At 42.9% G+C, this 22,551-nt stretch overlaps 1 protein-coding gene across 3 annotated transcripts in view; it reads right to left on the bottom strand.

The window, feature by feature from the left end:
- Positions 1–13,950: 13,950 nt before the first annotated feature.
- DRC11 (dynein regulatory complex subunit 11) overlaps positions 13,951–22,551 on the bottom strand; it is a 174,468-nt gene continuing 165,867 nt past the window's right edge. For 2 of the 3 annotated variants that reach the window (XM_074398811.1, XM_074398812.1), the window contains exons 18-19: positions 21,361–21,599; positions 13,962–14,590 (exon numbers count right to left, since the gene is read on the bottom strand). In XM_074398811.1, coding sequence (XP_074254912.1) covers positions 14,462–14,590; positions 21,361–21,599 — 368 coding nt within the window. In that variant the 3' untranslated portion in view covers positions 13,962–14,461. Of the gene's footprint in view, positions 14,591–21,360; positions 21,600–22,551 lie in introns of all 3 variants that reach the window. The other variant, XM_003936741.4, reaches the window with a different exon arrangement.

Genomic DNA, 22,551 nt, shown 5'->3' with positions numbered 1-22,551 from the left:
GCAGCAGTGGAGATCCTTTGTTGTCTGGTTGCCACCTTAGCCTTGGTTGACCTCGGAAAGATCTATACTCCTCCCTTTCCTGGACCCAGGAGAAAAGGCCGGAGCTGGCTTCACCAGGCCCAAGGTATCCCAAATCCAGACGCTAAGCATTTGGAGGATGGTGCAGAAATATCTGCAGAAGAAAGCCAGCCCTGGCAGTCCAGAAATTCCTCCCCAATGGGACATGGCACTACCATGCCCCAGGGACATACAGCAAACCTCGATGGTTCTGGTTTCATCGGCTCATTATTATCAGCATTATTTAATCCTGGGAGTGCCATAATCCTTTCCCCTGTGTATGTGTGAGTACGTATTATGCAAGATTCAAAGTCACTCGATGTCATGAGGAAAATAAAAAGACTGTCTGCATAGAGCAGAAATAATTTGCACGACCAACTTGAGGTAGAGTGTTCTCAAATGAACTCCAGTGGTCCCTGGGCTTTCAGAGGGCCAGGCAGGCACCACGTCGAAGGGCTGTGTAACAAAAGGCCCTGGCTGGGTGCATTATAATTTGCTCCAACCAGTTCCAAAGTACTCATCTTTCCAGTGATGTGAAGAGAAATACTAATGTCACAGGACGTGGGCATTGTGCCTCGTATAAATACACACACAAAAGCTAGGCAAGGGTATTTTGGATGTCTTGTTGGGGAGGATGTAATTAAATTTCCCTTAAAGAACCCCTTGAAGTCTATGGCTCACTGTTTTATATAAAAGTAACCTCCCCATTTGCCGATCTGTCTGTTGTAGAATTCTAGCAAATTGGGAAAGTAGCCAAGGGAGAATCAATTAGTTTTCACTTGCAGTAAAAATCTGTCTTTCAAGAGGAAGCTATCACGCCTGCTCTGGCTGTTTGAGTCAGGTGTCAACCAATCTCACCTCTGGGGACAGCACACTGTGCTCAGGGAGCCTTGGGGGTCGCTTGGCCAAGTGAAGGTCCCTGCATAGCCACCAAGTGTGTGCCGTGGGGACGCGTCGGCTTCTAGCTGGTATCAGCTTCCACCCAGGTCTCACTGCCACACAATGAGATCTCCCCACTCCTCTGAGCCCCATATGCACTGGAGCCTGGCCAGCAGGGCAAGCGCCACACCTATGGGTGGATTTTGTTGGAAGTAGCAGGTGGTGGTGCTCACTCCACAGGGTCGGAGGCAGCAGGCAGAGCTCGAGCTCACTGTGAGCTTGGGAATCTGCTCGCAGTTTTGTGCCTACCAGTTTCTCCTGATCCCAGGGAAGAGGCTTCAGCATGTGGCCTCGCTCCTGCGTCTTATCAAGAGTGAGCTTTCTCCTTCACCTTCCCTATCTCATTCTGGTCACATTTCTCTAGATACGGCCAGAACTGACCTTGCTATGCATCCAATATTCCCATTTTCTTAGGATCCTAGAGGTCTGATGGCTGCTGTGGTAGCAGAGGGTGGTCCCTTGAAGCAGATATTGGGTACTGGCTTCAGAGCAGCGACAGTGCAGAGCACAAAGGGAACCAGCCAGGACAGGCAGCACTGTGGGCTTGGCCAGCTGGGTAGGGGTGTGTGTGTGTGTGTGTGTGTGTGTGTGTGTGTGTGTGTGTTGGTGGGGGTGGGGGTGGTTGTCCCAGGAACTGCTCACTTTTGTCTCACTGGGTCTCCTCTTTGAGACAAGCTTATGCTTGGACACCTGATCCTAGGCCTTGGAGTGTGACAGGATGCTAAGCCGGACTGGAGAGAGCAGTGGCTGCTGCTTGGGGATGCAGGTGGGGTTTCCAGGGGCTGAAACTGTGCAGTCCCTTTTCCTCCTACTTCTCCTCTAGTGATTTCATTTTACAGATATGTTAAGGTGATGCATCCCTTCACTTTCCAGGCCTAGCTAAGTAGATACAAGCTTTTGTAATGTTTTCTATAATATTTAAAATCATTAATTGATTCCTTAAAACTCACATTTCCCATTGCTAAACAGGTTACTTGCTTTTCAAAAACCTATGCTAGGATTCCAGATGTTTTCCCTGCTCCCTAAGGACATACAGAGATAAGGTTTTAGCACAAAAATTAAAATGAACATCAGGACTGAGACACTACTGAATCTGCTTTTCCATAGTTACTCACCTTATGGAACCCTCAAAGCTGTTTTAGTCTACCATGCCTTCACACAGAGCATTATTGAGACCCAAGCCTCCATTTTAGAATTGCGATCTAATTTCTTTTAATTTACACTTGTACATCATAGTTCTTAAAAATATATATATTATATTCTAATTGCAAATGTAGTATGTACTACACAGGAAAAGCCTGGAAAGTGAAAAAGAAAATAAGCATTCCCATACTGATTTTGATATATGCCCTGTAATTCTATATGCATATATGTATACTCTAAAATGCATCATAATGATATTTCATACTTGGAGATTAAAGCAAAATCTTAGTATCTATCAAGAGATAGATCTCCAGAAAAAATTGTATGGGTCTAAATCTATATAGTCAAAAGAAAAAAGAGTAAAAATGAACGAGTTAACTATCCTCAAGAAGTTAAGAAAAATAGCAGCAAGTTAAATCTCAAGAAACAGAGGGAAAGAAATGATAGAGATAAGAGCAGAAATCAATAAAGTAAAAAAATTACAAAAAAGATAGCCATCAAATAAAAAAACTGGCTCTCAGAATTTTTTTTTTTTAAAGGAAAGATAAAGCCCTGATGAAACTGATTGAGGGGAAAAAAGAGAAAAGGCACAAATAACTAACATCAAAGAATTAAAAGTAGGACACCATTTCAGGTCTTACAGATATTAAAGCTAGTAAGAAGATATACTGAAAAACTTTATGCTGATAAATTTGAAAATCTAGATGAAATAGACAAATTCCTTAAAAATACAACTTACCAAAACTGACACTAGAAGAAATAGAAAATCTGAATAGCCTTAAATGCATTAAGAAATTAAAATCCTTTATACACAGATGGATTTATTCATGAATGCTACTAAACCTTTAAGAAAATATAATACTAATATTATAGAAATTCCTGCAAAGAACAGAAAAAGCAAGAATATTTTGCTACTGATTTTATGAGGTCTTGATATAAAAACCTAACAAAAATATTATAAGAGAAGAAAGTTATAAAACAAGTCTCATTTAAGAACATAGATGCAAATATTCTAAGCTAAATATTACTAGAGAAACTAAAAAGATATTCAAAAAATAATACACTATAAACATAATCTTGTACTTTAAAATGCAACACTCATTTAACCACTTTCAGGCAATCAATTATTACATCTATATCAGATAAAAAGTTGTGACAATACCAAATGCTGACAAGAATGTGAAGAACTGGATCATTCATACACTAAGTTGGAAATGTAAAACGGTGCTGCCATTATTGAAAATAGTTTGATGATCTTGACAGTTTCCCATAAAGCTAAACATACATAGAACCAGCAATTGCAGTCTTGGGCCCTTATCTCAGTTTTTCACTAAAAATGTATTCACACAAAAATCTGTATACAAATCCTCATAGCAACTTTATAACAGCTAAAGATTGAAATGAACCCAGCTGTCCTTCAACAGGTGACTAATTAGACAAACTGTGGTGAACCCATACCATAAAATACTATCAAACAATAAAAAGCAGTGAAGCTTTGATGCATGCAACAACCTGGGACTTATTCTTATGGAATTATGCTGAGTGAAAAATGCCAATCCTAAGAGGTATCAAACTGTTTATTCCATTTATATAATTTTATGCAATTTTAGAAATGGAGGATGGATTTTTGGTTGGTAAGGGTTAAAGGAAGAGGGTTAGGAGGGAAGTAGATGTGGTTAGAACTGGACAGCATGAGAAATCCTTGTGGGGTTGGAGTTGTTTTTCTGTATCTTGACTGTGGTCATGGATACACAAACATGAAAAAGATTATAAAACTTAATACATACACATATACACACACAAATGAGTACAAGGAAAACTGCCAAAGTTTGAATAAAATTTGTGTATTGTCTTAGGGATATTATACCATAGTTGTGCAAAATGTTACCATTGGGGGAGATTAGGCAAAATGCACACAGGATCTCTCTGTATTATTTAAGTATGTGAATCAATAATTATCTCATTAAACAGTCAATTAAATATCATTCAATGAAATCAACTGTGGTAACAAAAGGAGAAAGTCATATGATCATCTCCATGGAGGCAGAAAGAGTATGTGCTACAAGTCCACGACCATGCATGATAAACATTCTTAGCACACAAAATCTGAGAAAGCATAGTTTCAAAACTGCATCAAACTTTGTCCTAAATGATAAAATGTTGAACATTTTCCTGCTGCGGTCTGAAACAAGGATATCTTCTATTATCACATCTAGTCAACATCATAACTAAATGGCCAAGCCAGTGCAATAAAGCAAGAGAAACAAAAAGCTATGAGAATTGCAAACAAATAAATAAAACTGTCATGTTTCAAAGGAAATATGCCTATAGACATTTAAAAAACACCATAGAATCTAAAAAATAAATAATTAAAATTAGATAATAAGTTTGGTTTGCTGCTGTATATAAAACTAATTCAAAATGTCAATTATTTCTATATACCAGAAACAAACAGATATAAAGGAAAACCTCAAAATGTAATTTATAATGCAAAATTATCAAATACCTAAAAGTGAATCTAAGAAAGGCGTGTAAGATATCTATACGGAAAATTACAAAACATTAAGAATATTTAATGGCTAAAACAAATGCTGGGAAATATCACTTTCATGGACTGGAAAAGTCAGTAATGTAAAGATGTTTGTTCTTTTCAAATTGTTCTATAGATTCAATATAATCTACATTAAAATATTAGTTTTTTTTGGTGGAAATGCATAAGCTGATTATAAATTCCTTTAGAAATGCAGAATGTCAAGCATATCTAAGACACTTTGGAGAAAAACAAGGTGGGATGAGGAACTCTCTGGATGCAGACAATTATTGTAAGGTTACAGTGCTCAAATCAATGTGATATCAGCAGAATGATACAAGCAGTAGATCAGAATAGAGGATTCATAAGCAAATCGCTATCTACATAAACATTTTCATTGTCTGTTGTTGTTCTTTTACTTACGGGTTTTTAATGTTAGAGGACACTGCAAGGTAGTGGGAAAAGAACAGCCTTTGCTGGGTCATTGGGTCAATCACATATTCATGTGGCTATGAAATAAAACTTGAACTATAAACAAAAATCAACTCCGGGCAAAGTGGAAGATATAAATGTGGTAAGTGGAACAATAAAATTTCTGAGAAGTAGAGAAATAGGAATGTTTTTACACCATTGGTGGGAATGTAAATCAGTTCAACCACTGTGGAAGACACTGTGATGATTCCTTAAAGATTTAGAATCGGAAATACCATTTGACCCAGCAATCCCATTACATTATATTCCCAAAGGAATATAAATCAAACTTTTATAATGATACACGCACGAGTATGTTCATTGCAGCACTATTCACAATAGCAAAGACGTGGAATCAACCCAAGTGCTCATCATGATAGACTGGATAGGGAAAATGTGGTACATATACATCACGGAATACTATGCAGCCATAAAAAGGATAAGATCATGTCCTCGGCAGGGAAATGGGTGAAGCCAGAAGCCATTATCCTCAGAAAACTAATGCAGGAACAGAAAACCAAACCCTGCATGTTCTCACTTATAAGTGGGAGCTGAGCAATGAGAACACAGACACATAGGGGAATCATCACACACGGGGCTGTTGGAGGAGGGTGGGTTGGGGGAGAACGTTAGGGAAAACAGGGAATGCATTCTGGGCTTAATACCTAAGTGATGGGTTGATAGGTGCAGCAAACCACCATGGCACACATCTACTTACGTAACAAACTTGCACATCCTGCCCACATACCCGGAACTTAAAATAAAAGCTTCTGAAAGTTGTTAGCAACAATAGTGTCATAATCTTGAGGTAGGAAAAGAGCTCTTACATAGGACACAAAAAACCATAACCACAAAGACAAAGTTGGTAAGCCAAGTTACCTTAACATTAAGAACTTCTTTTCTCTCTCTTTTTTTTTTGAGAAAGAGTTTCACTCTATCACTCAGGATAGAGTGCAATGGTGTGATCTTGGTTCACTGCAACCTCTGCCTCCTGGGTTCAAACGATTCTCCTGCCTCAGCCTCCTGGGTAGCTGGGATTACAGGCACGCACCACCACGCCCAGCTAATTTTTGTATTTTTAGTAGAGATGGGGTTTCGCCATGTTGGTCAGGCCGATGTCAAACTTCTGATCTCAGGTGATCCACCCGCCTTGGCCTCCCAAAGTGCTGGAATTACAGGCATGAGCCACCGCAAGAACTTATTTTCATTCAAAGATACCATTATGACAGTGAGAAAGAAGCTAAAGAGTGGGGGAAAATACTCACAACCATGCACCTGCAAACAGCTTCTAACTAGAAATATAAAAGTAGAAAGAAATAGACAACCCAATGGAAAAATAGACAACCAGCTCAGCAGGGGTTTTATTAAAAAGTACTGTGATACCCAAATGATCACTACGCATATGAAAAGATGTGCAGCCCTAGTAGTCATCAGAAAAGAGGAAATTAAAACCATTATGTCGTACTGCGCCACACACTCGCGTGGGGATGATGAACATGGCTGACCACACCATGGTGGGAAGATGTGGAGTAGCAGGTATTTGCATGCATCGCTGCAGTAAACTTGGTAGCACTGTGACCTCATGTGATGACGCTCTGGGGCGAGCAGCTGTCCTCCCAGGCATATGCTAACAGCAATGTGTGCAGAGAGACGGACGCAGATGTTCACAGCAGCATCATTCATCATAGCCCCAAACTGAAGAGAAATGCTATCCTTCTCCTAGCCCCCCAGCCCCCGACAGGCCCCAGTGTGTAATGTTCCCCTCCCTGTGTCCATGTGTTCTCATTGTTCGACTGCCGCTTTTGAGTGAGAACATGCAGTGTTTGGTTTTTCTGTTCCTGTGTTAGTTTGCTGAGAATGATGGTTTCCAGTTTCATCCATGTCCCTGCAAAGGACATGAACTCATCCTTTTTACGAATGTGTAGTATTCCATGGTGTATATGTGCCACATTTTCTTTATCTAGTCTAAATGTGTCCGTCTCTCTGCACACATTGCTGTTAGCATATGCCTGGGAGGACAGCTGCTCGCTCCAGAGCGTCATCACATGAGGTCACAGTGCTACCAAGTTTCCTGCAGCACTTGCTCCAATTTCATCACCACCAGTGATGCATGCAAATGCCTTGATGGGCAACCCAGTGAAAAAATAGACAACCAACATCCTCCTTCCCATGAGAGTCAGAAGAGCTCCTTGACAGTAAAATAAGAAGCCTAAGTGTGGCATCTACAAGGAGACACCACGCAGTGATGGAAGTGGGCAAACTGCAGCTGTGTGCAAGGCTGCAGGGGAGTCTCACGAGTGGAACGATGGTTAGAAGAGGCCAGATGGAAACAAAGACACATTCTTTTCTTCCACGTGCATAAAGTTAAACCCAGGTAAAAGTACCCCGGGATGCTGGAAATCAAGCCAATAGCTGCCTGGGCAGTGACTAGGAGAAGGGCTTCTCAGGAGTTGGGGACATCTTCTCTTTGCATTTTGGGTGTTGAGCCCTTTCCTGTGCTTGTGTCGTAATTCAACAAAAGCGTTATGTGTTTACACCCCTCGCATGGATCTTTACATTTTTATAAAAGACGACTAGAAAGATTTAGTTCAAGATAGGGAGTCTACAATGTCAGTCACAGTGAGTGCTATGGTTTAAGTATTTGTCCCCTCCGAAACTCGTGGCCCCTGGCATGTGGAATGCCTCTGTCTGAAGAACAAGAGGAACTCAGAGCTAGAAGCCTCTTTAGGGGGATCACTGCAGGTCTTTTATTAATGAAGACACAAACGTGGGTTCCTGGGGTCCCCTGGGAGGGTCCCAGTTCATCCCTCCTTCAGTCTACATCCTGCTCTTCCTGGGCAGACACGGCCTCAACGTGTGGTGCAGGGAAGCTGCGCTGTGTCCTGGAAAGTTCATTAGCTTGTACAGTGGCGGGACGCTTCTGGCCTGTTGTTGGTCCACGTTGCTCTCCTGGGGCGCAGCAGGGGCCCCTCCCGCCCTCCTTGGGCCCACGATGCAGCTGGGAGCCGCAGTGTCTGCGTCAGCCTTTCCTGCTGCAGCTGGGGTCTCCTCCAGCTCTCACGGGGAGCAGGAAGCTGCTTTCCTGGTGCACTCGGTGTAAACAGTAAACACACCCCAGCACCTGCTGGGCCTCCCCGTTCCGCTGCTCCTGTCCCTGCCGCAGCCCCAGGAAGAGGCCTGAGGCTTAGGGGTGTGGACCAGCAGCATCTGCCATGAGCCCACTGAGGAAATAATGGCGGCTGTGGGACTGCATGCATGCCTACGTGTGTGTGCACGTGTGTGAACATGTGCACGTGGGTGTGCTGATGTGTTTTCACACGTGGGATGTATAGATGCATGTGTATCTGTGTTTGTTTCTGTTCCTGTATATGTATATATGTATATAAGTGTGTGTGTAGGGAGTGGTCCATGGGTGTTGTGTGTGTTTGTGTGTATATGCACACGTGTATGTATGTACAGCATGTGGTGTGTGTATGTAGTTTGCATTTGTATGTGTGCATGTGCTTATGTGTGTAGTGTGTAGTGTATACAGATCATGTGTGTACATGTGCATACTGTGTGTACCCAGGAATGCCCTGTGTACATGCATGTGTATATGTTGTACATGTGTGTGTATGTGTGTGGCCAGATTGACCTAAGGTCACTCGGCAGGTTTGTGAAATTAGACTCAGCCCAGCTCAGTGAGCTTTCCATAAAGCCACAACCCTCTTGACAACACTCAGCTCATCTTCCTTTCCAGACAGGTGGGGAGAGAGGCCTGAGGAAGGGTGGGGGCCAGGCTGGCCAAGGGCTCCCGAGGTGGAGCCAGGGATATTCAAGAGGTGGTGGACGGATGGGCAGGGCACCCCCAAAGTGACCCCAGCAGGAGAAACAGAGCAGAGTGAAATGAGAAGAAGGGTTGTGGGAGGACCCGGAGAAGCGTCCCAGCTTTTGTGGGGCCCTAGGGGCTTCTCACAGGACCCTTCTGCCACACCCCTCCTCCTTCTTAATCGCAGCCCTGCACTTTCATTCCAGGAAGGTAGAGACTGTCCCCATGGCACCTATTCTGCTGGGTGGGTCTGCTTTGGGCACTCAGCAATAATTGAACAGCAGGTGGTGTTCACTGAGAATGTGCCATCGTGTATTGTGCCAGGTACGTGACTCAGTTTACTCCTCATGATAGCCCAGGGAGGCAAAGATGAAATGCACACCCAGGGAGAATGCTGTGTGCTGAGCTGGGACTTAGCCGAGCTCTGCTCAGGCTGCAGTTGGGATGAAGTCTGACTCTGGGTCAGTCAGAACCTTGCTTTAAACCACTAGAGGTGACTGAAGGGACTATATTTCTAGGATGCTTAATCTCTTGACCAAAAAAAAGTACTGTGTTTGTTTGCCATGTTGAGGAACTGGGTTAGTGGCCTTGAGAACTGTGACAGTCATCTGACAACAAAACCAGTATGCAGTGGAGAGGCCAGAACCTTCCTTGCACTCCTGGGTTGGTTTCCAATCATGTCCTGAAAGCTCAACGTGGGAAACTCACTTACCGACTATCTATAAAGCAATAAACACTTACCGATTGCACTCTCTGTGCCAGGAATCTTGAGTGTGATTATGTAGGCACTAGGGGCAGCTGTTAAGAAGAGCTAAAGAGTCCGAGACCTGACACTTCATCATAGACTCAGACTCTCCCTCAAAAACGGGTTCTTCCAGGAATGAAGCCAGGCAGTGCTCAGCCCGATCCCTCAGCCCAGGAAGGGTTTCCTGTTCCTCATGCTCATCGCATGGATCTATCAGGCCTTGCACATTTATTTGTATGGCCATTTTATTAATGTGTCCTTTCCCCCTTAGACTGCAAGGCAGCTCACTCCTGCATCCTCAGCCCCTAGCACTGTGCACAGCACACAGAGGGTGCCCGGTGAAAGAATTGGAGCATGCAGTGCTGCAGCTGTGCGTTCGGATGGAGCAGACTTGTGAGGGGACCCTGCGTTAGCGAATGGATGGTGGAAGTTTCGTGGTGGAAGTTTCTGGTGCTTTCAGACACACGTTTTGGGCCAAGGCCCTTTCGGCTTCCCACATCCTGTCTTTTGGGTGGCGGCCAGCTTGGTTTGCAGCCACTGTCTTTTTCTGTCTCCCTGGCTTCTGTTGGCATCATCGATGCCTCTCTTCAGTTAAAGTCTTAAGACTTTCAAGGACAGGAGAAGCCGTGTATGCCGGTGGCTTGGCTAAAAGTCGTGTCACTCCTGTGAAACAGCACTGTGACCACCTACCACAATTACGGCCTTTGTGTTAAATGTGGATATGTGTTTAAAAAGGGTCAGAAACAGATTCTTTAGCATCAGGGGGTCTTCAATTGGCCATCTCTGAATGCAGGTGTTTGGTGAAGCCCCGAGAGTCTTGGTCTCGGGAGCATCTATTCAGCCACGCCCTGACATTGGCAATGGTTTTGCACCCGGGACCTACTTATTCCTAAATGCAGAGCCACCTGAGAGCTCAAATTCCACTTTAATCATACTCCATCCCACAGAATGCTCCCTTAATGAGGGTTAATGGCATTAATTACTGTCCCCTCCACTTCAGAATGTGCTCAAGAGGAGCTAATTGTCACATAACGGCCTGGGACAGCTGAGGCCCTAGCAGAGCTCTGAGGAGTCTCCCGCTCCTTCTGCCAGCCCCTCCACCCATCCACCCCACTGCTGCCTTCCTCCCGTCTCCTCCCACAGGGCTGTCAAGCTTCTGTTCTGCGTCAGTTAAAGTGGGAGTTGTAACCTTCCAGGAGGACTTTGGGTTTTCGGTGTGGATGGCCGACAGGTTCACAGATTTTGCTGACCTGCTCTGTGGATGGCAAGGTACCATGCCCTCTCCTATGGAGTTGGCGTGACCAGTGCCTTTTTAGAGGACAGTCTGTCAGTAGCTACCCAAGTGAAAGACTCACAGGTAACTTGGCCCAGTGCTTTCCCTTCTAGGAATTAATCGTATGTAGTTTTTTTTGGTACACACCCATGAAGACTATGTAAGAGCACTTATTACAGTGAAGACGGAATAGCAAAAGGGTGAAAATAATCTAAATATCTGTCACAGTGGACTGATTAAATGATGGTATGTCTATAAAGTGGGGTAGTATGGAGAGAATACAGCATGAGGCCCCTCTGTATGTGCTGATATTGAACAATATTCAAATTACAGAAGTAAGCAAAAAGAGCAAGAAGGTAGAAAGGTATATATGGCATGTTACCATTTGTGTGAAACACACAGAATATGTGTGTGACTGTATCTAAGCACATCTATACCCTCTCTCCACACCCACTCACACACAAAACAGCAGGCTGTGATTAAATACCAATAGCTGAGCTATGGCAGGTTGGCTCTGGGGGACTTTGCAGTGACAGACAAAGGGTCCTCTGATCCATGGGCAATGCAAACTGTGGGCATCTTTGGCTGACAGGAAGGGCTGGCTGACATCAGCCAAGATTTCAGACAGAATTCAAGGCCCCATGTGTGACAGGGCAGGAGCACCATCATCTTGGACAAACACCGTCACTTTCAGTTCCAGCTCCCTTTCTCACCTCATGCATTCCAAGAAAATCACTTCTCTGCTAACAACGAGCAGCCAGAAAGAGCAGACAGTAAAAACCAGATAAGACAGCTCGGGCCCAGAGGGTGGGGGAAAGTCTCTTGGATAACCACCAAACTTCACACTCATACAATGGGCCCCAGGAAAACAATGAGCCCTAACAAGCACATTCCTTTCCTTTTAGGTGCACTAATATAGGGAAGTTAGGCCGGGCGTGAGGGCTCACACGGGTAATCCCGGCACTTTGGAAAGCCAAGGCAGGTGGATCAGGAGGTCAGGAGATTGAGACCATCCTGGCCAACATGGTGAAATCCTGTGTCTACTAAAGGTCTCTACTGCAGCTACAGGAAGATACATGGAACAGACACACAACTCTGTCCTCCCCGCCCCAACCCCAGATAAGCAAGACAAAAAGACAGCCAGAAGCCCCTCTCAGATTTAGTCTCCAAAATAAACCTGTCTTTGACGGTTGAGCTGCTTTTCATGTTTCTTTCCTCTTTCCTTAATTCTTACAACGTGGAAGAAGAGCACAAACCCAGCACTGGGCAGGGCAGGAAGCCATCCTTTGGGAAAAGGCTGAGTGAGACCTGGGAAATCACATCTTCATGTTAGTGTGCTAGGGAAAAGGGAGTGAGCATGTAGAAAGGATATTTACCTATCTTTACCAATTTTTAAACTTAGGTGATTGTAAAGTTGTACTGCCCAATACATCAGTCACACCAGCCACATGTGGCTATTTAAATTGAATTGAATATTGAATAAACTTAAAAATTCAGCTCTTCAGTTGCACCAGCCACATTTCGAGTGCTTAGTAGCCTAGTGGCGTAGAGTGACTATGGACTACTCCTACTGGGAGATCACAGATAGAACTTTCTATCATTGCAGAAAGTTCTACTGGATGGTACTCTAAAGCATATATGTCAAGTTTCCATCACTTAACTAGTGTTTATTAAATGTTACCTACATAGGTTTTTATGATTTCTAAAAAAGTGTGCTTGTCGTGAAACTAAGACCAAGTTAAATGAAATTTTAAAAAACATTTTATTTTGACCCTCATACTTTTCATTTCTTTGCAGTGCAGATCTGATTACTTTGCAATGGACATCGAATCCTAAAGCCCTGACGTTCTCTTCTTGGGCCATGACATGTGAAAGGATCTTGGCAGAACCATCTTGGAGACATGAACGTCAGACTGCTCTGGGATGTTAGGGCGGGGGAGCCTACCATTTCTCAGGGCAGCCTGGGCTTTGGCTAGACATGGTCTGAAGTGGGGAAGGGGAGTCTGGAAATTGGGAAGCCTCTGGTAATGAGAAGGCAAGTCTGTGGACGGCAACCTGAAAGTGGCAGTTTGCCCGAGAGGATGCTCAGGAGACGGATGACTTTGTGGGGAGTGTGGAACTGTCCAGGGCACATTGGCCGGTGACTGTCTCTGTCCTGATTTGTGTCTGTCTGCTGTGTTTAGACACAGGCTAGGGCAGGCATCCCCAAACTACGGCCCTCGGGCTGCATGCGGCCCCCTGAGGCCATTTATCCGGCCCCCTGCTGCACTTCAGGAAGGGGCACCTCTGTCATTGGTGGTCAGTGAGAGGAGCACAGTCTGTGCTGGCCCTCTAAAGGTCTGAGGGACAGTGAACTGGCCCCCTGTATAAAAGTTTGGGGACTCCTGGGCTGGGGGATGTGCTGGTGGCCAGAAGACATCTGGAAACTACAAACCTTCTTGGCCATTGATGATCCAAGCCACTGGGAATCCTGGTAACATTTGGATCCCTGACCTGGTCTGTGCAGGGGGAGACTTTATGAATTTCTGTGGTCTACCCCCACACTGTCAGGGTATTCTTAAAATTCAAGTTAAATCCATCCCATTTCAGTTAAAGTCCACTTCCTCTAACTGTGTTCTTACCACAATTTGGAAGTGGGTTACTAGCTATCTTCCACCAATAACCTTTCATCTCCTTACACAATTTAAATTTCTCTTTTGACAATTCCCTACTCTAATATTTTTCTTATTTACCCTGTTTTATTTCTTCATGTAGGCTTTCTCTTCTCTGCATTTACCCCATTTTTATGCCATGGTTTTCATCCAGTCATTGGCCTGACAACGTTTCAGTCCTTCCAACCAGGACTAGGCTGGGGTGATGACGTCCAGGCCCCGGTATTAGCAGTGAGACCTGGACTCTAGCTAGCTCAGCTTCAAAATTAGGATGTTGAAATAGTTCATTTGTAAGATCCTGTTTTATCTCTAGCAACCAAATTACCAAGTCAGTTCAAGGACAACAGCTTTATTTCATTATACAAAATCTATTACTAGAGCAAAGAGTTAATTTATTAAAATAGATGTGAGATACTACACAGTGTACATGGATTAATAAAAAGCTAGTGGACTGATGATATACTCATTGCTTACTAGTTGTCAAACTAGAATATTCTTAATATATCAGCCACATTTTAAATCTGACAACTAGTGCTGATGAAATGAAGAGTCCAACTTGGAAAGATTGCGGAGGGTGTCAAGAGTGAATTTGGGTTATATACAAACTTCCTGTAGATTAAAGCTGTGGAAGGTTGTGATGGACACCCAGGTAGGTGTCCAGCCTGGGAAAAGCGTAACAGCACGCACAGTGTTAGCGGGTTGGAGGCATCAGCTCGCCACTGCACACTTCTAGGACGCTTCTCCTGAGGGCTGCTTCAGATGGGCAGTGGGGAATCATTTCTCTGGCCAGTTGTGGTCCTCTCTATCCCAGAGAGAAACTCAAGTGTGGTTCTTCAGAAAGGCATTACTTTTTCTTTTTTTCTTTTTTCTCTTTCTTTTCTTTCTTTTTCCCGCTGTCCTTTGCCTTTTCTGTGCTACCTCCTGTTATGGCTAAGGCTCGTTTTTTACCCAGAGGGGTTTTGGCATACCAGTTCTGAAATACAATAGAAGTTTAGGAAAAGGTCAGAATGACATGAATTCATGACAATACTCTTAAAAATAAAGAAAAGCATTTACAATAGCGAAGATCCGGACCAACCCAAATGGCCATCGATGATAGACTGGACAGAGAAAATGTGGCACATATACATGATGAAATATTACGCAGCCATCAAAAACGATGAGTTTGTGTCCTTTGTAGGGACATGGATGAACCTGGAAACCATCATTCTCAGCAAACTGACACAAGAGCAGAAAATCAAACACCGCATGTTCTCACTCATAGGCGGGTGTTGAACAATGAGAACACACGGACACAGGGAGGGGAGCATCACACACTGGGGTCTGTTGGGGGGAAATGGGGGAGGGACGGGGGGCAGGGAGGTGGGGAGAGATAGCATGGGGAGAAATGCCAGATATAGGTGAAGGGGAGGAAGGCAGCAAATCACTCTGCCATGTGTGTACCTATGCAACAATCTTGCATGTTCTTCACATGTACCCCAAAACCTAAAATGCAATAAAAAAAAATAAAGAAAGGCCTGCTAAGCAGGAAGGGGCAAGTAGCCACTGTACTTTGGGCATTTAAGGTATGCTTAATACAAACTCTTGCTCAGTGGGTTTTCCAGACTATTTCTGCATGATTTGAAACTTCAGCCTGTATTTCTGCATGATTTGTTAACTGAGTGAGTTAAAAATTTCAGAGAATCACAGGCTAAATCTAACCGGCAATCCTTCCTAACAAAGTCAACCTGTTTTTTCCGGGCATCCTACTGTGTCCTGGGGTTGGGTTTCCTTGGTAGTTTGAAGGGTGCCATGGGTCATGTGGGGCCATGTTCAATAAAGAACGGGTGGTCATTCTACTATGTTGGGGAAGGTGCTGTTGAAAACACAGTGGAAATAATGGAGCCCAAATACCAACCAAGAACTTAGTGATTGTAACTGGCCCCACGATGGCATTTTTCTCAACCTTTGCATTTTATTTGAAACCCAAGAAACATTTGGGTTTACAAACTTTGTAACAGTCATATTTCATTGTGAGATTACATTACATGTTATTTACCAATTCTCTTATTAATAGATATATGATATCTGAATTTTTGGTTATTATGAAAACCCTGAAGTTCACAATTTTTACACATCTCCTTGTATCTATGTGAGAGAAATTCTTTAGGTCACATATGTAGAAATAGAACTGCTAGGATTGTCGGGTATAAACATTCAATTTTACTTGATATTGCTAAATTGCTCTCTGAAGTGCTATAAGTTGGAACTGTCTCAGTCTTTGTATGCCTTTTTTTTTTTTTTGAGACTGAGTCTGTCTCTGTCACCTAGGCTGGAGTGCAGTGGCGTGATCTCGGCTCACTGTAACCTCTGCCTCCTGGATTCAGGAAATTCCCCTGCCTTAGCCTCCTGAGTAGCTGGGAATACAGGTGCCTGCCACTACACCCGGCTATTTTTGTATTTTTAGTAGAGATGGGGTTTCACCATGTTGGCCAGGCTGGTCTTGAACTGCTGACCTCAAGTGATCTACCCACCTTGGCCTCCCAAAGTGCAGGGATTACAGGCATGAGCCATGGTGCCCGGCTTCATATATCTTAAAATGTTTATTTTCTCCTGTCTCTTGTATGCTAGTTTAGCTGGATACAAATATTAGATATACGGTTGTTTTTCCTTAGTACTTTGCAGATACGATTTTGCTGTCTTCTGGCATCTATGATTGTTAAAGAGATATCTGACTTCCCAATTGGTTCTTTGTAGGTAATCTGGTACCTTTTAAGACTGGCTTTTAATCTTATTCTTAAGTTTCCAACAATATATCTAGGTATAATAGATTTATTTTATTTGTTCTGCTGGTTACTAGGAGTTTATTAGTTAATAAATTATTTTACTTGGAATTAAATTATCTTTAATTTAGGAAAATTCTCAGTAATAATGTCTTTAAATTACTGTTCTTCTGATACTTATTGTATTCTTTTCCTCTAGAACTTCAATTAATGAAGGTCAGCCTCTTCAACTCATCTTTGATGGATCTTTATACTTTTCTGGATTTTACCTTCTTGTTTTTCTGTGCCAACTATGGGGGATACTCCCCAGGACAATCTTCCAGTCCACAGATTGCTGTTTGACCATGTTTAGTTTAGAGTTCATTGCTCTTTTATTTTCTTTGCCATTTTATACTGATTACTATATTTTTAATTTCTAAGCTTGCTTTCTTTTTCTTTGCAATTCAGACCTCAGCTTCTGACTCTCTAAGCTTTCTTTTTGTAAGATTTTTTCATAATGATCTCTTCTTATTTCTTTTTTCTCAAAATGTTCTGTACATTTCTAATGGAAGTCATGCTCTCATTTATTTTTTGAACATCTTAATTATATTAATTTACAGATTGTATTTAGCACAACATCTCCTAAAATGTTTTGGAATTTTGATTTTCAGATTCATTGTGTGTGTGTGTGTGTGTGTGTGTGTGTGTGTGTGTTTGAGATTGAGTCTGGCTCTGTCACCCAAGCTAGAGGGCAGTGGTATAATCTTGGCTCACTACAGCCTCCACCTCCTGCCTCAGCCTCCAGAGTAGCTGGGACTATAGACAAGCACACCACCACACCTGGCTAATTTTTGTATTTTTAGTAGAGACTGGGTCTTGCCATGTTGACCAGGCTGGTCTTGAACTCCTGACCTCAAGTGATCCATGTGCCTTGGCCTCCCAAAGTGCTGGGATCACAGCTGTGAGCCACTGTGCCTGCCCCAGATTCATTTTGAGAGGGAAATGTTGTTTTGTTCTCTGTATCTCTCCTTATTCTTTCCTCCATAGCACTTCTAATTGCTTCTATAAGAGCCTCTGAACTTAAATACAGAACTAGGTCTTATCATGATGTTTTGATTGATGCATCCCTTAATGCTTCCTGGTGATATTAGGGATATCAAAGATCCAGTCATAAAAGAAGCAGGTTTTATCATTTTATATTTCACAGCCCTTTCTTTTTGTTTTTGAGACAGAGTCTTTTTCTGTCACCCAAGCTGGAGTGCAGTGGCACAATCCTGGCTCACTGCAACCTCTGTCTTCCGAGTTCAAGGATTCTTCTGTCTCAGCCTGCCAGCTAGCTGGGACTACATGTGTGCCCCACCATGCCTGGCTAATTTTTGTATTTTTAGTAGACACAGGGTTTTGCCATGTTGGCCAGGCTTGTCTGGAACTCCTGACCTCAAGTGGTCTGCCTGCCGAAAGTGCTGGGATTCCAGGCACGAGCCGCTGTGCTCAGCCAACTCCTAAACCCTCTCTGTCTCCTATCCTCGACTTCTCTCTGTGCTGCATTCTAGGCAATTTGCTTCCCTCCCTTTTTCTTTTGTTTTCTCTTTAGTTTTGTTGAATCCACAGATGATTTATTCACTGAGTTTTCAATTTTAACGACTATATGTTTTTCACTCTCAGAAGTTCCATTTGGTTCTTTTTCAAATTTGCCTGTTTTTCCTCCCTAATGTTTCTGGTCTTTAATTTAGACGTACCCATTTTGTAGTCTCTTTCAGAATGTTCTTTTTTTCTCAAATTCTTGGTAGTGCTATTCGGTTATTTGCCTTTGCTGACTCTCCTTGGTGTAGATTATTGCTTGTGGCTCATAATTTTTTTTTTTATTACAAACTCATCTTTAGCAAGGGCGGTATTCCCTGTAGGAGTCTTATGTACCCTGACTTGGCTAAATTTCCATACAGAGTGTTTTTTAATTTTGCTTTTGATGTGACTTTAGGGGTTTTAATGATACTATATCATTTTTTGAAATATATTAATATTTAAACTTGAGAATCTGGGACCATGGAGGGAGTCCAAATTTGGAAACTTGATGTGCATGGTGTAGGCTTGGATTTTGACTTTTTATGGGCCCCTTTTACTCCCCACCTAGATCCCTGAGAAGATCACAAGTTCCATGATGCTTCCCCATGGCAACCTACATATTGTCCCAACTTTGTGAAGTTCCGGCATCCTGTCTCTCCTGGGCCTAGCCTTGCCTGTTTGTTTCGTTCTTATACACTCCTAGGCCACCCAGGCATTAGCTCATATGGCTGTTCCTGTCTTTGAGATGTACCTCTGTGTTCATGGCACTGGGGGATTCCCTCTTCCTTCTTTTAGCCTTGGCTCTATTTTTAATGTAAGGTTTGGTGGCCATGTACTTAAGGTGATGAACTCCTAATTTATTGAGACCCAGTAGAGAACGTAGTGAAGTTGGCTTTGGAGGAAGGCGTGAATTTCAGCTCTGCTACTTTATGGTTGTTGCTTGTCTCTTGTTTTGTTTATTTTACTGCTACTGTGGCAAATTCCCAGAAACATGGTGGCTTACAATCAGATTTACGATTTCGCAGGGCTGTAGGTCAGAAGCCTGGAATGGGCCTCACTGGGAGACAATCAAGGTAGGTGTCTACAGGGCTGTATCTCTTCCTGGAGGCTCCAGCTGAGAATCTTTCCCTTGCCTTTTGCAGCTCTCAGAGATCATCTGTTTTTCTGGCCTGTGGCCCCTGCTCCACCTTTGGGTTGCAAGGCTGGGCTACCTGGAGTACCAACATATCCTGCTCAGACTGCTGTCTCTGGTTCTCTCTTCCAACTCCCTCTTCTCCTTTTCATGATTACACTGGACTCACCAGGATAATCCAGGATAATCTATCTTCAGGTCTGTTGTCTAGCAGGCTTAGTTCATCAGCAGCCTTAATCACCCTCTGCGGTGTAACCTCACTTATCTTCGGGTTCCAGGGATGAGGATGTAGACGTCCCTGGGGGGTCATTATCTGGCCCACCACGCCTCTCCATATCTCAGTGTCCTCATGTGCAAAACAGGGGGTTCTGAGGTCTAAATGAGTCAGTACGGTGGCTGGCACATAATAAGCAATCAGTATGTATCAGCTAATATTATTTGACTTATTATCATCATTATCCAACACATTTTCTCCATATGTCTGTGGAGCAGGGGAGAATGTGTATGGAGAGTCTGCAAGGTCTTCATCTGAGATAACATTGTCTGAAACACAATGATGTAAAATTTTTTCAGGTTTTATCTCATTAGAAGGAACCATAGCAATGGTACCACATTATTCAGGAGAGTGTGAGGGTGTAATTCCGTCTATCCACGTGTCCCTAAGTGAATTTGTTAAACATCGACTTGGGGGCAGGCACAGGGCCAGGCACAGGTGCTATGATGCAAGCACGAAAGGATTGCGTGGAAAGGGGAATGTTGGGAAAATGACACAGTTTCCTTGGAAAACGAACAGAGCAAACAAATACGCCAAGAATGGATATGTGAAGCTTATGCGTTCTTATCCCGGGTCACAAAAGGGTCATCATTCATTTTCTTGGATAGGATGATCAGACCTCAAGTACCTATAGAGAGAAAAACTTCTAGAGATCACTTTGGAAAGTTAAAGGTTCTCTCTTCCACACCCTATTATCTAACTCCTCAAAATAAGGAGGAAAATTAATATTTTAGAAATGGCAAAAATTGGGAATTTCCGAAAAGAATATGATGCATCGCTTGAAGAGGATAATATCAGCAGTCATGATGAACAGGTTTAAATGGTTACCAAGAATATTATTAATAATTTGCATGCTTGGTAAACACTCAGCTAGAGTTAATTTTTTTTTTTTCAGTTTTGCTAGAGCAGGGGTCAGCAAAATATGGCCAATGGGCCAAATTTGGCCTGTTGTTTGTGCTTGCAAATAAAGTTTTATTGGAACCCAGCCAAAGGCATTCATTTCTGTACTGTGTGTGGATGCTTCTGTGCTATGATTCACAGTTGAACAGTTGTCACATAGACTGCATGGCTCTCAAAGCTTCAAACATATACCATCTGGACCTTTATGGAAGAAGGTTGCTAACTCCTGTGCTAGACTGTTATTGCTGGAATGATTATTACGACTATTTTTCACCTTTCTGATGCTTCACTGAAGAATTAGGGGCAAACCAGGAAGGAATCATAGTTTTAGATTTGATGGAAAAGTGATGTGTTTCAGAGGGAAATTTTCCTGATGTTAAGCAGGCTCCCAGAGATAGGCTTGAACGTCAGTGCTCCTTCTGGTGGCTGCACAGCCATTACTGTAGCAGCCTTCAATTGCATGCATATCTTCTCTTGCCTTCGGAGTTGGCCAAGGAAACTTCCTTTAGAAAGACAACACCACTGTATTTATTTTGTCTTAAAGGAAAGCAGGTAGTTTGAGGAGTGCCCGCTGGCCTGGACACTCCTCCTGTAAGGGAGGGAGTTGGAAAAGATAATTCTCAAAGTTTCCTTCAGTTCCAAAAAGTTCTGCGAATAGGTCAGCACGTATTCAAACATTGGAAAACTAAATTTTGATGAGTTATCATGTGGCTTCCTATTACAAATGAACTGAAAACTGAAAAACAAAGTGTTCAATGACAATTATGGGCCCAAAACAGCATTGGCTCGAACTATGCTATTTAGGGAATGATTTCTCAATGCAAAACGTATTCCATAATACCAAATATGAAGTATAAACCAAAATAAGTATATGTGTCTATGTGAATCCAGTGTTTTTGAAGCTGCTACTCAGTTCTGCAATAGATATAAAGCCACATCATGATTTCGTAAAATTTGGAAGACACACGCTTTACTGCTAAAGCCCCAAAGATTTTGTCATCCAAAATTTCAGGTTTCCAAATTTCATTGTATATGGCTGAGTTCCAATTTATGAAACCCATGACACTCCAGAGGGAGAAGGCAGTGTGAGGAGTGTTTGCTGCTCAGATTTGGCCGTCAGCTGTTCCACTTACCTTAAAGCTCTCTTCTTCCTCTTTGTACACCGGATTCATGCTGGTTATTGCCATAATAAACTCAACTGCGGTGAGTGGTTTGTACGTTTGCCGCCGGATTCTCTGATCTGTGAGCACGCCTTTCACGGCTTGGACTATATGTCCTTGAGTGAAGCCGTCGGTGACTTTTGCCAGGCAGCTGACATTCAAGGCACCGGTGACGACACCTCCATTGCGTTCGATGATTTGTTTCCACAGAACTGTTGTATCCAAGATGGCAGAAAAGACACGGAGGACAAGGGTTACCACTGAGGAAGCAGTACCAGTCTCCCTCTCAGATGAAAGTTGTATCTCATCCAGAAAGGGATACACAGAAGTCTAATCTAACTTATTTGTGACTCATATGAACCGAAGCCAAATAGCTAAATGCTTTCCTCTAGAGAATTTTCAACCATAAGCCATACATATCAATGACCCTGAGGTCTACAGATCCACAAGTCCCCTGCAAATCAACAATGAAAAAAATAAATAAATAAAACCACCGTCAGCATCGTCTTAATGTGGTACCTGTAAGGATGTCGACAATCTTTCAACACTGGAAATGTACATAGGGTGTATAATGGCTCCTCTTCTCATCAGAATATTGTGTTTCCCAAGTAATTTGGATAAGTAGTTTAACTTATTTCTTCAGTTACAAAGTTAATTTCTTACATTGCGTTTACATCTGGAATCAGAGTGCAGATTCCAGTTTTCATCAGCTACTGCCAGGGTCAGTTCCCTTTCAGTGTAAGACGCTGTATTACACATTGTATTGAAGAAAGCGATTTGACCCTGTATTCTTTCCCCCTCAGCGACTGTACACATGCACAGGCTGACTAGAGTCCTTCAGATGAGTGCCTGGCTGTTCTCTGGTGTGTGGGACATGGAGTAAATGAGAGATTTCATTCTGAACACAGGGACATTGTGAAAGTGAATTATGAAAGAATTCTTGCTGCTTAGCTTTAGAGATGGAATGAACTCCTATATAGTACTTAAAATCATTCTGCATTTGGAGAACCACCTCTGTTCTGTAAAGGGAGCACCAGGGAGGTAGATGAGACGTGCTGTAACTCATTTAATTCTATCCAGACGCCGGAGAAGGTGAAGGGTGTTCACGAGAGCATCTGTCAGTCTCAGCACGGGGAGAATCTGGTCAAATGTCTCTAAATGGTT

The sequence above is a fragment of the Saimiri boliviensis genome, chromosome 5, assembly GCF_048565385.1.
Source record: "Saimiri boliviensis isolate mSaiBol1 chromosome 5, mSaiBol1.pri, whole genome shotgun sequence".
Classification (NCBI taxonomy): domain Eukaryota; kingdom Metazoa; phylum Chordata; class Mammalia; order Primates; family Cebidae; genus Saimiri; species Saimiri boliviensis.
This window is presented reverse-complemented; position numbering and strand designations above follow the sequence as displayed.